Genomic DNA, 18469 nt, shown 5'->3' on the forward strand with positions numbered 1-18469 from the left:
TGTTTTCTGTTTGCAAATCTCACAATGATGGCTGGTTTGTCACTGTCATTTTTTCGGGGTAGAGGGTAGCAAGCCTCAATGTTGTTATAATCCACTTCCACACCTTTGGACCGTAGAAAGGTAACCACTTGATGCTCCGTGGAGTTGACATCTTCCTCTAGCTAGTTGATGCTAGCATCCTTCCTCTCTCTCACCGCTACGGTTCAAAAACATCAACTTCTGAGTTTTCGAGAGGTCGCAAATGACGAGCCACCACTTCTGGACGGTTTCCCACACACGCTCTCAAAGATTAGTATCCACCAAACTATATATGACTATTTACGTATATAAATCTTGTAAACGTTTATGTACAAGTTACTTATAAACTTGGACCTATTCCATTACAAATACATATGAGCAGGCTGTTCATAGAAGCCACCATGTTGCCGCGTTGGACCGTGGCCAAGCTGGGCGTTGCCTTCTGCCTAATCACATTTTATGTAAGTGGTTAGAGTCGGCCACATATGTAGTACACCTTAGGAGATTATTTTAATTCAAAGATTTGAATTTCACAAGTAGCTCTTGCAAGCTAAATATGACCATTTAACATTCCTGCATTTATTTTAATTGTCTCTTTGTGGTTATGTCTTTCCCTTCCTTTTGCAATTGCTTATTGTCAGCAGATTAGACATGCAACCCTCCCGTTGTTAAGTGTTAGGCTGAGTGCCCTGAAAATCACACATTCCCTCTGATAAACAGCTTGATAACATTCTTAAATTGTATGAGAATTTAAGTGTCTGTGTAAAAAAATATTACATCCACTTCAAAGAAAATGTTACTAATGCCAGCTAACAATGCTCAACAGCAGCTAGCAGAGCTAAAACAAACAAACAAACAAACAGCTGCAACCCCAGTATCACTGTCATCAGTCAGAAGTGAGCACATTGACTCATATCGGACTCCTTTCACAAAAATGTACAGCTTTCTCTATAGTAAATAGATGTGACACTCGGGATACGGACGCTGCAGTCATATTGACAGCTGAGGTAAACAGCAGACTTACAGCCTGAACTCACTACAGATGAACAGTGACCAGAGATGTTTGTCCTTCAGCAGCCACCATAGCTGGGATTATGAATTTGAATTGGGAGGGGTACAAAACCAGAATTAAATTAACTGCAATTTGTAATCTACTGACATCTAATAGTGAGTTTTTTGGAGGTAGTTCTCCAGAAGCAATGTATGTTTTGGGTTGTTGTCATGTTGGAAGACAAAGCGATGACTCGGAATCAGTTTTGCTACAGACTGCTGGAGGTTTTCTTTAAAAAAATTTCACTTATCTTTCTTTTCTCATGATTCCTTCCACCTTGACAAGATTGCTAGTTCCAGAAACACTGAAGCATCCTCACAGCATAGTGCTCACGCCGCCGTGTTTCACTGCAGGGACAGTTCTTCATGTTGCATGCCCCTTCTTTCTCCAAACATAAGCAGCATTTCTACGGCCAAAGAGCTCTAGTTTCATCTTATGTGACCAAAGGACACACTTTCAGTATACATAATTTTACTCCAGGTTGTTCTTAGCGGTTTGAAGATGTCTCTTCTGCAGAAGTAGAGATTGTCTTGGTCTGTAGCCTTGCAATCCAATCCTGTGCAGGATTCTAGTGATTGCCTTCTTTGGCTAAGTCACTCACTAGTGTCTTGGCAGTTTTTCTGGGGTCTTTATACCCATCTCTCACTAGTTTCTTTTTGCCAGGCTTGTTCTAAACTTTGTGACCCTCTTTGAATTTCTTCATACTTCTCACTCCAGGTCTTGACACTCAGAAATGCTCTGATAACTTTGTATATCTGTCTCCAGCTTTCTTTCTGGCATTATGCTTTCTCAAGTGACAACTCAAATCCTTGCTGAGTTTTTATACTATGTGTAAATGAGAAGAAAAACCTCTGTTTTAACTTGATTTTAAAAGCTTTGAGCGTTGAGTTAAAGCACATCATTGCACAGCAGTGGTTTTTGTTATGGCTCAATAAAAGGGGGCTAATGATTCTTGCTTTTTCTAAAATAATGCTGTTCTTGTGTGCAAACAGAAAATTCTAATGGAAGCTAGTATGTTTAAAAATGCTATATTAAAAATCCCTCACTCTGCAGAAAAAAGCACTTGAGAATTTTTTTGACAGAAGCTTTAATTCATATGTGGCCTGATAACTTTATTCTCATCTGTATGTGCTGTTTTAATGGAGTAACCTGATGAGAGGGCAAAGGCAGGAACTGTTTACTAAGAGACCAGGATTTTATCAAGATGCAGCTTCTCATTATCAGGATGATTCAAATCTTTATACTCACAGTGCATTCATGCAATTTGTTTCACCTCAACAAGTTGCTTCAAAATGTTCCAATTATTAGCTCTGATTACTGTGATCGCGTTATGACAGACAACACCACTATGTAAACACCCCAAGGGGACAAGATTCTAATTTCTTCCACAAGATACAACATTGTAGAAATGGGTACAATGTTAGAAACTCCCAGCTCTTTTACTGTGTATACTGTGCACAGCTGACTCTGCAGCAGCACGTCTCTTGTCTTGCTCTCCGGTTTTTCCACTTTTGCTCAGTGCCCAAGGCGACTTATTGGATTCCTTCTAAAAACAAATGTTCATTTAATGCTCATGAGATCCACTTCAAGATAACTCATCGCAAGACAGGGTGAGCTCAGCAGAGTGCCACTTTGAATCATCTGGAGAACGGAGAGTGTCTAAGCATAGCCAAGGTGCAGCTACAGATATTCCACATAAGCAGCACCGTGTCTGAACTGAACTGCTCTCAGGAGTCCAGAAGGATTATTTTTGAAATGATGCATGTCCGATGTTGTTTTAGTTCTGTGCAGTCGGTATTTTACAGCTGCTCTATCTGTTAAGCAACTCTTCAGACAAGCGGTAAAAACATGTCAGTCATCTGCAGAATGTAAATTTAAAAGAAAACCATACAAAGAAATCAAAATCAGAAAGAAAAAGGTGCAAGTGAATGAAAGCAATATATTCTTCCCACTGACCTCAGTGTGGACATCCTGAATTTCTTTCTTTTTCTTTAAAATCAGGTATAGCATAAGTCTTTCACATCCTGCCGGTTACTTAAATAGGGTAGGCTGGTTAAGATATATTAACCTACTCACAGTTTCTGTTCAACTGTCGCTTTGCAGCCCATCTCGACCTGAGGGCCTCCTTCTTTGCTGCCTTTGACACAATCACTGTCACATCTCATGTCACTAACGCCTGCTCTGTTCTGTGTTCCAGCTTTTCTGTTGCACTCGCTGACTTATGCACATCCACATGCATGTCTAATCCAGGACAGAGACACATAAATGACTGCAGATAACAACAGAAGTCTTCTTTTGAGCTGCCCTAACTGAAATCTGTTGGTTCTTCTGTAGTTAAAAAAGAACAAAACATTAAATACACCTTCTAAGTGCGTTTCAAGATGTTTAGTTTAATAATGAGATCCCTGCAAAGCTTACGCCATGTGATTTCCAAAAATACATTCATCGTATATTCATGTTCAGACCTGCCTGAGTGAGTGTGGAATCTACTGTACGCCAGTTTTTTAGAACAGCAGCATGCTCCCATTCCTTTCACGTTGTACAGTAGTTTGTGTCACGTCTCTCTTTTTGCTCATGCTTTAAACTTCCATTCCAGCCCAGAGAGGTAAACCTCACGACTTGAAGACTTCTATAGTAACTAAGAGAAAAGGAAATGCTTAACAGCGCAGGCTGCAGTTGTGATATAAAGCTGAATACAGCACCCTGTAATTGTTAGAAATACAGCTATAAACCACCCACCCATCACTTCTGACTGTTCATTAGACAAAATAATTTATTTAAAGATCCCATTCTGGGCTACAGAAAGCTGTGACTGGGATCTGTCACTATACAATGATGTCTTATAGGAGAAACAAGTGGGAGAGGAAATGATCTGCTCATTATTCTATAGTGAAAACATAGATTTCAGGAGTTCAGGAGGGATGCCAGGGACAAAAAACATAACTGTCAGCACAGTGACTGCAGATTTCTGTGTTTTCTTTTACATAAATAACATTAATAACAAAGTAAACAAAAGATAAATGAAGCATTCAAATGAGTCAAAAGTCTCCATAAAGTTTCCAGGGTGAGCATCCCTCTGGTCCTCGCTTAATGCCCAACCTCCAAATGTGCAAACAAAACCTTCACCCATGGCGGAAGACAGTTACTAATTAATATGAATCTACAGCTACACTGTATAAACTAATGTGGCTTTATTTGAAATGTTCTCCCATTTTTGAGTTGATGAAACTGATTGTTGCTAAATAACTGAAGCTACTTTGTAGAGTAAATGAAACCCACTTCAGTGTGTGAGAATATATTTGCACTGTGTTCATCTACTGTAATAACTTTTTAAAATGAATTTCACCTAAACTACTTTTGATGTGGAATTTAACCTTAAATTTAACACTTTATGTTGAAAGCTATCATCAAGGTCCATTTATAATATTAAATTGATTTCTTTGTTTCTCCCCAACATCAAAACAAACCATTTCTGTTCCTTTTGCATCAGGAATTCAAGTGACGGGGTGGGGCTTTAATTTACTGCCCCAGCTGTGGATATCTGAGAGTAACAATACACATTCATATCCATCACTGTCTTATGGCCTGAGGAGACCCTGAAGGATGAAGATGAATAAAAAGAAGTTTATGTGCCAGCCAGCCATGTGAGGTGGACGTAGCAATGTGACCACAATTCTCACAGTGTTAGATTGCTCTCTGGGTAGATCACCCCACTGATGTTGATGCCTGCCTCACATATAAGGTCAATAAAAGTAATGCAGCACACAAGGAGGAATGGCTCTGAATTATTTAGCGAGGAAAGATTTGAAATTTTCTCGATACTGCAGCAGAGGCGGGGGGTGGGAAAAAAAATTTAAAAGAGCCTCTCAACCTCATTTTCCAAATCAGCCTGTGTGCTCAACTGGTGTCCTGATAGACTTATTGTGAGAGCCTTATCTTCTCTGGTGTTGGGCTTAATCTCCTGCCCACTTTGAGAGCGAGAAGAACAAACACTCGGAATTAGAGCTGCTTTTCACTCTGCACAAGGCTGCCGCTGCTGCTGCTGCTGCTCATTCTGATTGGGGCGTTATTGATGCAGAGAGAAGCAGCAGTAAATTGGAAAGCTGGGTGATTGGTTACATACAATGAGGATGAGGAGAGCTGATTTAAAAAGAAGAAGAAGAAGAAGAAGAAAGAAAGAAAACAACTCCTGATTGCAAATGGCTTTCTTTTAAAAATACAGATCTGACACAGTGTGGGGGGGAAATGATCTGTAGGTAAAACATCATTTGGTGTTCTACATATCTGAGTAAGGAGAGGAAATTACATGAGGTCTATTGATTGCATTTTTGTAACCAAGGAATTAGTCATTTGTCTGTTTGTAACTTGGAGGGAATCACCACTGTTAACAAGAAATGAAAGCTGTTTTTTTTTTTAATCACTCACATTTAGTTTGTATGAAAAGATGAATATTGAAGAACAATGTTGGCAATTTAAGCCAAATCAGACTAATAACAACAACAACAACAATAATAATAATAATAATAATAATAATAATAATAATAATAACAACAACATTAGGGTTTAACACCTTATCTGTTTATACCGGGTCTGGGGCCAGGTGTTGGTGCCATCTGTAGCGGTTTAACACCTCAGCCTGGATGATTCATTTGTGGAAAACTGTGTGCTCTTACCTCTGGCTCTGGCCGGTCTGCTGGGGACGGAGCGGTTCGTGTTGCTCACGTTGTAGTCGCTAACTTCCACGCTGAGGTTCCCCCACTCCGTCACAGTCCCGTTCCCCGTCCGTAGAGCCATCCTCTCTTCGCTTCTGGTTTCACACCTGCGCTGAGTGACTGAGCCGATCAGCCCGCCACCTTTTCCTTCATAACAGCCGGAGAAGGGGCGTTTAGGAAACTTGGAGGCGGCCCAGAGTTCTGTTTGCTTTTCTTTTCCTTCTTCTTCTTCTCTTTTTAAAATCTCGAGCACGGTGGAATAAATGGAGACCAGGCGGAGTGTGACAGGGTTAACTGATGGGGAGCCGTGAGGGAAGCCCCGGGAAGCGCGCAGTACAGCGGACTGAAGCCCGACTGTGGAGGAATGAGGCTGCGCTGCTAAGGCAACTGAGGAGCTCTCACACTCTCTTCCTCTCTCTCTCTCTCTCTGTTCACACCACCGTCACTGCAACAGTTTAGAGAAATCATACACAAACTGGCTGCTGCTCATCCGTAGGTGGACTGACTTCAAGCTCGATCAGCTCCAGAGCTTCCTTTTCTAAGTGACACCGCAGCAGTGGTGGAGACACCGTTTATATGAGGGTGTCCATGCAGGGCTACGTGCTTGGGGTGACGTTGGATCTCCATCCATTTTAATAAGATTTATTAAGAATTTGTGATAAATCCACCTGACCAAACCAATCATTTTCTTTATCACTCACTAGTTCTGTGCCATACTTATTCACTTGGTATTGATCTGATGCCAAGTAAATATGAGTATCTATCGCCAATACAGATATCGATATTTTCAGCTATATAGGCAGATTATGTAGGGGAGAGTAGTATGTCATGATCTGTGAGATGAATCATCAATAATTTGAAAAGGTTCAGACGTTTTTCACAGTGTGTGTTTGAAGGTTTTTTTTTTCTTTTCCAGAAAAATAATTTGTTGAACACAGATCAGTGGGCTGCACGCTGAGGACAGAAACAAAGTAATCAGATACCAATACTGATTACTGATATTTGGATCGATCCACCCACATCTGTGTCTCACATTTGTCATTTGAATTGGCCAAAAAGCAAAAGGACTCATGTAGAGGAGGTACTGCTACGCTTGCATCCAGTGCTATATTTTCAATTCTGGACTCTATAGATTCACTTTGCATGATTCACAGCCCATTTTTCTTAGATGTGGGCCTTGGTGCAGCAATGTCAGCTCATCCTCTGTCTGAAACCAGCTGTTTTAGCACCTTCTCTTTAAGCAAGTTTTTTTTTTCCTGATCTACTGTCCCTCATAGGTAGAAGGTTTAAGCATCAGGTGTGAACCAGCATGGCAGCGTTTGGCTCAGCTGCATCACTTGTACATACACTTGTCTCACTCTTTCAATATGGCCTTGTTTGATATGAGCTCCCATAAGTACATCTGTATAATAAAAAATGGGGAAACACCATGCATCTGCTTAATTATTATAATTTAAAAAGAGTGTTTTCATTGTTAAAATGTTTTTGGAGGAGACTGAGAGCGGTGTACCCCAGGAGAGGCCCAGGCGTTGTCCACATCCCTGGGGCTGGGCCTGTGGTCAAAGCACGGGCAGACCAACTGCAGGCCTCCACCATCATTCCCATCCCCAAAAGGTCTGAAATAGACCATCTCAATGACTACAGACCTATGTCCCTCACGTCTGTAGTCATGAGGTGTTTCAATAGTTTCTCACCACATCAGAGACTGCTTACCTTCCTCTCGGAGTAAATCGGTCCACGCAGGATTCCATCACCATCACATAGCACTGAGCCATCTGGAGAACTGGAAGAGCTACATGATGCACGTCATGCACTACAATTCAGAGTTCAACACCATAGACATCCTCACCACCAAACTGGACCACCCTCAGGTCCCCTCTGCCACATTCTCCTGGATCAAAGATTTCCTGACCAACAATCAGTACTGCCACGAGCAGTAGAAGTAAAAGACACCTTTTCTTAAATGAACTGGTTGTAAAGCAGAGGTGCCAAAGAACAGATAGCTCAGTAGGTAGAGTGGTGGCCCCATGATCGGGAGGTCAGGGGTTCAAATCCACTGAACGGCTACCCTGAAGTGCCCCTGAGCAAAGTACTGTCCCTACACACTGCTCCCCGGGCGCCCACTGAGTGAATGGGTTAAATGTAGAGAGGAATTTCCCCACGGGGATCAATAAAGTATACGTTACATGTTGCACATCCTGTGTTCGTGATGAGAACATATTACTGTGAATGTTATTGTCTTGGTTACATATTAGCTGTTATAAATGATTGTTTAAAGCGAAAGAGTGTCTCGGTATTTTCTCGTAGCCTGTGGAACAACTTTAAATGTTCCATTTAGCTGTTTGGCTAACAGGAGAAAGGTGAGACCCTCTGAGACCCCTGATGGGCAGCGTGATGGCTTTGTTTATGAGGAACAATCTATAAGCACCTCTGGGTTTCTTTTATTTCATGTGCTGCTGCTTGAGAAATGATGCTTTGAAAAGTGTCTGGAGGTAGCGGGGGAGGAGGGGGACTTAGTTTGCACTGTGGGGGAGGAAGACTACACTATTTGTGTTTGTGATTTGTTATATGGTTGCTGTCAGTCCTGGGGATGGTTTTACAAGTACTCTTATTGCTTTTGTGCTGCTCCTATGTGTGGGTGGTGTGTGTGTGCTCCAGCTTGGCTAACACGTGTTGGTGGTTTTCCACATTTTGTAGGATAACGGCTTATTACAGTAATGCCAAAAGTCTCTCCCTTCCTCTTCCTCTGGAGCCTTCAGTGTTGAGAGTTTGGCAGCTGCTCTGCATTGATTTTCACTAGATAAAGGTCTTCACGCAGGTCATGATCAGCCTGTCTGATGAGATGGGGAATTTGCCTTTTGATACACGGGAGTGTCAGAACCTCCTCTTCCTTTTTGTAAAACTGGTGGAGTGAAAATTCACTGAAAGAAAATGCAGTTCAGCTAAAGCACTCAAGCTCCTGAGAAATTCAAACAGGCCTCTGTCATTCCACCTATTGTAAGATTTCATAAGTAGCTGAAAACACCGTAGTGAATATTAACGAGCATAGACCAATCTTCCCTAAAGCTAAAAAAAAAAGATGAAACAAACTTTGCATGAAGTATGATTATGATGTCATAATACAATCCCAATTTGAAAAAGTCGCTTTGCTGTCTGTTACGCCCCTCTGCAGCCCCTAACCTCTTTGCAGTGTTCAGCTGTTGCTAATTGACCACACCTGGTGAGGTATGGATAAAGGCATACCTGAGGCAGGCTTTCAGGAAGGCGCACCAGTCTTTGTCTTAGTGGTACCAGCTGTTTAAGCTAACTTATTATGTAATTTAAAATAAAACCTCTTCTTTGTGGAATTCTGGTGTTTATTTATATTGCAGCTTTTAAGCCAGGTCATAACATGTCTAAAATGTAAATATAGCCAAACTCATGAACTCATATTTTATCAAAAATAGAACATAGAAAATATATTAAATTAAAAAAAGGTCACTCTGAATTTGATGGCGGCAAAAAGTCTCATAAAAAGGTGGGACAAAGGCAACAAAAGGTAAGTAAGTGGTACTAAAAAGAAACAAATGGAGGGACATTTTGCAGCTAACTAGGTTAATGGAAATGGATCAGTAACATGCCTGGGTGTAACAAAAAGATCTTAGAGAGGCAGAGTTTCTGGTAAGTAAAGATGAGGAGAAAGACACCAATTTAAAAAGAAATCCATTTACAAATTGTGCAATCTGGAGAAATATTTGTGTGGCTGACATAAACGGTAATAACCAGACCGAAAAGCAGCGCACATTTCGGTGCTTTTTTTCGGTGCTTTATTTCCCCTGAGATGTCACACACTTTGAATTCTAGCCAATCATTTTACCTTTGCAAGCGTAGTAGGCAGGCCCAGGTACATAGTAGGGGTGCAACGATACACAAAATTCACGGTTCGGTTCGGTTCGATACTTTGGTGTCACGGTTCGATATTTTTTCGATACAAAAAAATGTTCATGCATTTTTAATTTGTCATTTATTAAAATTATAAATATATATTTTAACTCAAAAGTACAGTTTTTAAATTTAACCCTAACCCTTGTGCGTGTTTTTTATTTTGACAGCGAATGCGCACCTGCGGACCACTTATGTGCAGCCCTGGTTATTTAGCTCATCATATTGCAGCCACAGAAATTCTTTTGTCCATGAAACCATAAAGCTGCACTTTCTTTTTGCCTTATAGTCTGATTTGTCATAACTTCTCCGTTTTGTGGTAAGCTTTTCTTTGGCTGTCACTTCTTCACCCTGACCTGTCTTATTTGGCTCAGCAGAACTGAAATGCTTTTACACGCTCACTCACATAAGCTCAGCGATTCTCTGCGCGATCAACCTCTCACATGTTTAAGCTTGCTGCGGGAGATTTCACTTGTCATGTTTGCATAGTAAGCTAACGATTAATAAGACGATGTCAGAGGAATTGGTGCACAAATTATCATCACTCACAGATCAGTGCTGTCGCTCTCTATACACAGTTCGCACGATTGCAAAGTGAAAGCAAAAAAACAAGCGCAAATTCAAACGCGACTTCAATATGTCACATATTGACAGTGGCTCACCCAATGACATAATTACCCAGCTACATTTCTGAAAGAATGCAAAAGCATTGACATATATTTTTCCTACAATAGCCCGACGGGCAGGGAAGAGAAAGATTTTGGTAGCCCGACTGAAAAAAATCGCTAGCTCCAGGACGTCGGGCTAGCGATATTGCAAGCCCTGTATCTGATTGAGGAATCACTCATCTTTGGAAAAGAGAGTTTATTACAGAGAAATGGCTCTTTCCAAAATAAAAGCTATACTATCCGCTTCTTCTGGGCTATATTCTCAGCAGCATAAGGAGAATCATGTGCTAACAGCTGTCTAAATGACTCGGCTAAAGTTAGTAGCATGCTTGCTTTTTTTTGTCTGCTTCCACTTGTCTTTGCACTAGGATGATGTCGGCGTAAATGTGCAGTCATATTCGTTGTGTTCCCACTAGTGCTTTCAGGTTAATCTCGTTGAAATGACCTTAACGCCACAACACGGCAAATCTCCGTTAACGAGCTACCGCCGATCGCTCCGTGCATGGGGCTAGACGGCCAACACGTTAACGAGCTAACTGCGCTAACACACTAGTTCACACCAATGTAATTGAGCATTGCATGGCACATCCAACATACTGTTTTCCTTTAGTCCATGACTCGCTTACCTTCAGGGTCATACGTCACATGAAAACCAAAATAATTCCAAACGCCAGATCTGAATGAGGTTCAATTTGCCTGTTGCAAGGAGAGCTTAACTTCTGTCTTGCTAGCTTGCCCTGCGCTCTTCCTTCTGACTATGCTGTCTGTGTTGAGCGCTCAGTGGATCTGCGCTCGACAGTGCAGCCTAGGCGGAGTAGTCGAACACAGATTCACTGAGCGCTCAACACAGACAGCATCGTCAGAAGGAAAATTGATAAAATAAATTACAAATGTTGTATTGTTCGATACATATGCGTACCGAACCGAAAGCACTGTATCGAACGGTTCAATATCGATACGAATATCGTTGCACCCCTAGTACATAGGTTCTTTTAGAGCAGAGCTACAGATTAAAAAAGGCTGAAAATCAGTGTTGAATGTCTGTGATCTTCAGGCCCTAAAGTGGCACTGCATTGTAACAGACATGATCCTGTCACATACATCATCACATAGGCTTAAGAACACCTCCAGAAGTCTGTGAACACAGCTCAATGTGCTACCTACAAATGCCGGCTATCATGCGAAGAAGAAACCATAAGTGAACATGATCTACACATGCTGCCTTCTTTTCTAAACCAACCTCCTCATTAAAAGTGGACTGAGGCAAAACTGTTCTGTGGTCAGAAAAATCAAAACCTGGCATTGGCAGTTTGCACAACTGGAAAGGTACTATCGATGCTGAACGGTATACATAGGTTTTAGAGCAATACATGCTCCAGATGGGTTCTTTGTCAAACCAAATACTACAGCTATTACAAAAGCATGGGTGCAAAAGCAAGAATTGAGCCACATTCCTCTCCCAGAAGTCCAGGAGCTGGTCTCTTCAATTCACAGATGTTTACAGACATCTTCAAAGAAGGGGGGATGCCACAGAGTGGTAAACAGAGAACGCGTTACTGTAATCGGATTACTTTTTTCAAGTAACGAGTAAAATAAGGGATTACTATTGCAAAAACGGTAATTAGATTACCGTTACTTTCCCGTAGGAACGCTGCGTTACTGCGTTACTAAAACCGTGATTTTTTTGCGAGAATGTCTCATGACAGTGACGTAAGCAAGTGCGACATTCGTGACAACAGCTGTGTGCAGATCAACAGTGGATCATATATCGAGTGCGGGAGAGAGTATGAGCGTGCAGCATTTAAAGTGTGGAAGTACTGACCTTACTTTAAGTTTGATTCCATAAAAAGTGACAAAAACATTAGCGTCCGTTGTGCGTGGGAAGAAAACGTATTTTTACTGCGAAAAAAACCCCTAAACTTCCAAGCAAGCACCGAGTGCGCAACGACGTAATGGGAAATTCACAGAGAAACTCGCGGATTCTTCAACTGACCGCTGCGGCACACCTGCACCAGGATAAACCTCCGCCTACCCCACTCCTGCTTTACAGGTGAAAATAGAGCAACAGGACCGCTAGTCTTTGACTTTATTTATTTTCTGCTGTGTTTTACTTGCATCTATTTGAAAGAGTGAGTGTAAACACAAAAAAACATTTAATTTTATGTGCTGGAATGTGCAGAAAATAGGTTTAAATATTAAACAAATTTCTTCCAGTCAGAGAATGTTGCATATAATTAAATTTTTGCTTGATGCATAAAGTTAAAAGATTAAAACTAATAAAACAAGTTTTAAAAAGAGACTTTTCCATTTGATTACATTTTGTGTGATGGATTATGCAGAAAAAGTAGAATTGGGCTGAAAGATCTATCGCTTTATCACCTATTCAGGTTGTAAATCGTGTTTTTAAAAAGTAACTAAGTAATTAATTACTTTTGAAAATAAGTAATCAGTAAAGTAACTGGACTACTTTTGGGGGGAAGTAATCAGTAATTAGTTACTGATTACTTTTTCAAGTAACTTGACCAACACTGGTGGTAAACATGGCCCTCTGCCACCTTTCAGAGATATGTTGCTGCCATCAAATTGTAAATGAGCCAGTATTTTTGCTGTGTGGGATCAGTGTGATGTATTAAAATGGAACCCTGTATAGCTTGTAAAGCTTAGATTACCATTATCGTAGCGCCTGAAATTTAAATTTAAATTTAAATCACAGCAGTTTAAATAAAACCATGTAACTAATCTTCAAAACCTCCTGTACAGTACATAACAGTAGTCATATAAGCATGTCATAATCTTGTTTTTAAATGAGTAAAAGATATTTATTTAATTACTCAGTAAATAAATGTTAATGGTACCTTTTAGATCCAAGAGTGAGCTGGTGTTCCACTTGGATCAATCCTAGAACCATTTCTCTTCCTGCTGACCATTTTCCAGTTGATTGTTGGCTATTTCTGCTGGTAGATCCGTTATGTTTGCAAGTTCAAAATATATGTTTCATAGAATGCATGCACGAAGATATTTTAGAGAAATATCAGCATAGACCAATATAGCCTTTGTTGATACCAGCATATCAGCAAATATAGTGGTATTTACCAGGATCAGTGACCGAAATGTGTTATGTTACACAAATTTTGTGCTGGCAAAATCTTTAAAAGCTAAAAGAGTTCAAAACATTCTAATTATTTTGTTACACTAAAGACTTCTTTGTATCCCTCGGATAAAACAAAAATAAGAAAAATGAAAAAAGTATCGACTATCGGACAGATTGTTGTAAATACTGGTATCAGAACAGGAATTCACAATCACTATTATGATACTGAAAACATCCTGTCAACTCAATAAAAACCAAAAGTTCATTTAGATCTAAGCCCTTTCAGTTTTTGGTGGACAATGTTTGGAATCTGTTTAAACACCTAACACCAAATTTTTTTCAGCGTTTTTTTTTCTACTGATTATCTATTTATAGCTGTCTGGCAAGTGATCAGTTAGGAAACCCTGTCATAGATGATGTGAAATGTATTCTCTGCACTCTGCTTCTCACATTCACAGGTCTGAGAAGGTGTCTTAGCTGCCAAAGCTAGCTACAACACCAGCTGAAAGTAAAATCTCTTACACTTCCAGGATCCTTAAAGGGTTTCAGATTCTCTCCTCAGATTGAATTTAATCACTATGGCCGCCATAGTGATATAATTACTGATTTCATTATGGCCAGTATTATTTCTTCCATCGATGTAGCTGACAAATAACGACCGACTTAATCCCTCTTATGTAACAGAGCATCTATCTAACAGGTGTACAGGTGTGCATTGCCTTAGGTGTGTGTATTTCAAGGTTATTAACACAAAAAGTGTTTTACATGTTCTTTACTACACTTTCTTTTTCACCCAAAGGTATTCTTCTTATCACAATTACCTTAACTTAAAACGGACAGAGACTGGCTTCTATCCAGAAACACAGACCAAAACCTTTAAACTTCATCAGTTAGACGGAGCACTGCAAATACCCCTTTGAATATTCACAAATATAGCAAATACAAAGAAGTACTGAAAGATATACGGTACATTTGCTGCTGCCTGTGCACAATAGTTACCATTTCTGTTTTAATAAATGTTGTGTCCAGTGTCACAGATGCCTGCTCTGTTCAGGGAAGGGATAACTGCAGATGGAAAAACAATCTTATTTCAACTAAAGTGGTCCTGACAGCAATTTACTAAGTTTATGTACAGACTATGTTACCTTTTTATAAACTCTCACTAGCTGTTTGTCTTTTCTTTTCAGTCTTTGCCAAGCAAATAAAACCATTTTGTTTTTCTGGGAGATTCCCTTCTTTGTTTTCTCTCAAAGTACATAACCACCTCCCCTAACAGGAAAAAACATACTAATGGGGGCCCATTGCTAAAGTAATGAAGCCTTAAGTGTTTCACAGAATTAGAGACAAACACATACTTGCACAAATGCGAGTGCAGCTTGAGCAGGCACTTCACTTCCTAAAACTATCTGACCTATAAGAACCCTACGGCGTCCAGGAATGTGCATCAAAAACTTGCCTGTCTTCTCAGCTTTTGCAGGCTGCCCAGATGTTGACACAGCTTTTCTTCCCCACATGCACGCTCCAAATTTATTCCCCCACATAAAGCAAAGAGTCCAAGGCTGAGATAAACTGTTGGAGTGACCAGAAAATGTTTGACAGAAAACTGTCAGGCAGTGCAAACTTTGGCTGAATGTGCCTCCTGAAACGAGTCCCAAATACCCTGAGTGTTTTAAGCATCCAACTTAATGCAGCTCTAATCCTCAAGATTCATCTTTTTTCTCATCTCTGCACAAGCCAAACTTTGACATATCACTGGACTTGAGGTACTGTGTGTTTGCACACACACAGTGTATTTAAAATGCTGAGGCTTGTGTCTGAGTCCAACTGAACTGCCTGCCTCGCTCATCCAAGAGTAGTACTTTCATCTATGATAATGAAGAAAGAGAGCATAAAGTGAGCTTTGATTCTCTATCTGGGACACACACACATACTGAGTTTGAGGCCAGAGCTCAGACAGGTCTTGTCTCTACATCTTATGAGCAGTAGCTCCCAAATAGACATGATGCACTTGTCAGCAAAGGCGCGGGAACAAAGGCTGGGGTTGCTGGAGTGTAGTTAACATGCAAACATTTTGCTGTCAGTGTATAACCACACAGCAGACAGACTGAGACAGAGAGAGCTCAGAATAAAGAAAATACGGCATTCCTACTCTAATTAATCTCAGCGGGCTTAAAATTGAATTAAAAAAACACATTGGTGAGCATTATGCAACTTTAGTTCTTTATGACAATATAACAATTATAAACACTCAGGAGACCCTGTTTGAGAGACCTTTAACTTTTGAACTTCAGATGGTGAGTGCATCATTCTGTACTGGGTGCACAGGTGCTGTTGTTTGAAAGCACTTCTGCCTCATCACATATAAGCTTGTCATAGAAACTGTGTTCTATAATAAGTATCTTAGCGACCTCTGCTGGTCAGTATCAGCATGTATGATAAGTGTTTTGTGTAAAGAACAGACCATAATTTCAAAATGTGTCTTATTTTAGTCAGAAAAACTGTTCATTTAGAGTATTTTATCATTAGGTGAACAAAATTTAATGTACATAGCCTAAGCCTTTTGCTAAGTTGTTATCGTTAAATAGAAAATTCTGTTCTCACACGCCAAAATGCCAAACAGCTAATATGTCATCTTCAACATTTGACATATAAAGTAAAGAATGCTTGAAAAAAAGTTTTTAAAAAATGTAAATATCTATTCAATTACTCAATTTTTAACTCTGAAACAAAGTTACATTTAGTCATTTTTTGTTTTGTTTTCATTTTGTCTTTTAGATTTGTAAGATTTAAGATTTAGATTTACTGTAAAGTATAAATTATCAACTGCACTATTATTATTTATGATTCTTAGGTTTATTTTATTGTTAATATTTATGCGACTGAGCCAGACCCCACACGAAGCTCAGGTGATTGTTTACATTTGCTTGATTGAACACAGTGCTCTTTGGTTCGGCACCCGTTCTCAGTTAGGCCAGCTGTCCAGCAGACCTCACGTTCAACATACCTCCCTCTTCAGGTCCCCGGCGTCACTGAAGACTGGAAGAAAATTACTTCCACCTGCCCCCTCAGCCTCCCTGGCAGTGCCCCTTGAGCCCACTGCACCACCCCTACCCTGCAGCAGCGCCTGAAGACCACATGTTGTTTTTATTTTTAATGCTGATAACATACTCATTTTGAAATAACAGCTAAAGTCAATCAGGTTATGTTCAAAGTTTAGTTTCTCATTTTCACAGCATAATCTTCATGGATGATATTTACCAAATATCATCCATGAAATTCGGGATGGGTATCGAAACCTGGTTCTTGTTGAGAATCGGTTCCTACTGTTTCAATTCCTTGGAATTGTTTGTCATTTTTACAAATGATTCCCTTATCGATTCCAGTCGCCCGAATGATGTCACCACATTGCGGAGCGTCATTTACCTGGCAGGAAACATGGCGGCTCAAACGCTCAAAAGTTTGGTTATACTTTACGAGAACGGATGACAACAGGGCAACTTGTAATACTTGCAAAGTAGATATTTCATTTAAGGGAGGAAACACTACGAATATGCAAAAGCATTTGCTCACAAAACACGCGATAACCTCGTGAATCTCAACCCAGCAGCGGTAACGTTTGCACGTCCTCTCCCGGAAGGTAACTAATCAACTAACGGTGCATATTATGTTAGCGCGATCTGCCTTATTACAAAACCTTCCATTACTGTGCATTTAGGTGACCATGATGAGAGAGACAGACAGAGTAGGGGTGGGTTTTGATTATCGATTTATCGATTAAAATCGATTCTGGATAACGTGATATCGATTCATTAAAATCCTGAATCGATTTTTTAATATAAATTTATTTTGCCCGAAATACCAGAATATCAGGCTAAACCTTACTAAATTTCAACAACCACCAAACAGCTAAAACAGTAAATGAGAGCAGGAACACGGATTCTGCACAAAGACATAAACACAAAGCACGGACTCGCCGACACATCAGAATCAGATGTCGCCTTTCTCACCCGACGGCACGGACACGGTCGGGGCTGAAAGCCGACAGCTCGCTGATTCTGATCCGTCGGCGGGTCCTCGCTTTGTGTTTACGCCCTTTTTTAGATTCTGAAGCTGCAGGTTTTAACTCTCTCCAGACAATATTGACTGAACGAGCAGCAAAAGAAGATCCAAACTTCACATAAACATCATCATGAATTCCCTCTTACTTTTGTTTTTTTGCTTCCACCATAATCACACTTCATGCACAGCTCTCTCTCTCTCTCTCTCTCTCTCTCTCTCTCTCTCTCTCTGTATACTTCAAGAACAGTTTCCCGTCTAAAAATCTGTTTTCTGCATTATTCGCTTGCTTGTTATGCACAAGTCGTTGTTTACAGCGCTGTCAGCCGCTGTTTTTTTCCTTTTACTTACTTCCGAAAAGAAAACCTAATTTCTGCCATTCAACAGGCTACTGAACAAATTTAAACTTTTTGAAATTATGCAAAATTGCAAAACGCTTAGCTGTGTCTCTAAAACCTCTGTAACTTTGCTCTGCTTCACTTGAGCAGCATCAGGTACTGTTCATATGTTGATTAATGACTTTGTTTCATTTTTGATCTACTGCAGAATATTTTTATAAAATCCCAGGCCAGGAAAATCACCTTCATGTTTTTCTGTGTTCTATCCTCAGCTACTTTGACACAAAGGCATCTGCTGTGATGCTTACACCTTTGATTAAGTCTCGCAAGTGTCAGCTTTCTTTTATAAATATAAAATTATGGAAATGTAATGATGCATGATCTGAATTATAGTATTTCTGACTGTCTGAGGCAAAATTTTCCCGAATCGAATTGAATCGATTCAGGACCTTGTGAATCGGAATCGAATCGATTCTAGAAATCAGTGACGATACCCAGCCCTAAGACAGAGTCTGGCTCAGATGCTGGCAGTTCTCGCTGCAGTCTACCGGTAGCGTCTCCTTTCAGGCCAGGATTGACGAATGTCACCGAGCAGTGACTAAGTTTGTGGTCAA

The 18469-nt window shown here is 40.2% G+C and overlaps 1 protein-coding gene across 1 annotated transcript in view; it reads right to left on the reverse strand.

The window, feature by feature from the left end:
* LOC146547689 (cholecystokinin receptor-like) overlaps window positions 1-6133 on the reverse strand; it is a 66899-nt gene extending 60766 nt beyond the window's left edge. The window contains exon 1 of the mRNA XM_085264607.1: window positions 5743-6133. Coding sequence (XP_085120733.1) covers window positions 5743-5863 — 121 coding nt within the window. The 5' untranslated portion in view covers window positions 5864-6133. The remainder of the gene's footprint in view (window positions 1-5742) is intronic.
* Between the last annotated feature and the right edge of the window lie 12336 nt (window positions 6134-18469).

This window comes from Mchenga conophoros, linkage group LG23 (assembly GCF_057382185.1).
Source record: "Mchenga conophoros isolate Kocher_MC1m ecotype Shallow Benthic linkage group LG23, M_conophoros_male_GT1.1, whole genome shotgun sequence".
Classification (NCBI taxonomy): Eukaryota; Metazoa; Chordata; class Actinopteri; order Cichliformes; family Cichlidae; genus Mchenga; species Mchenga conophoros.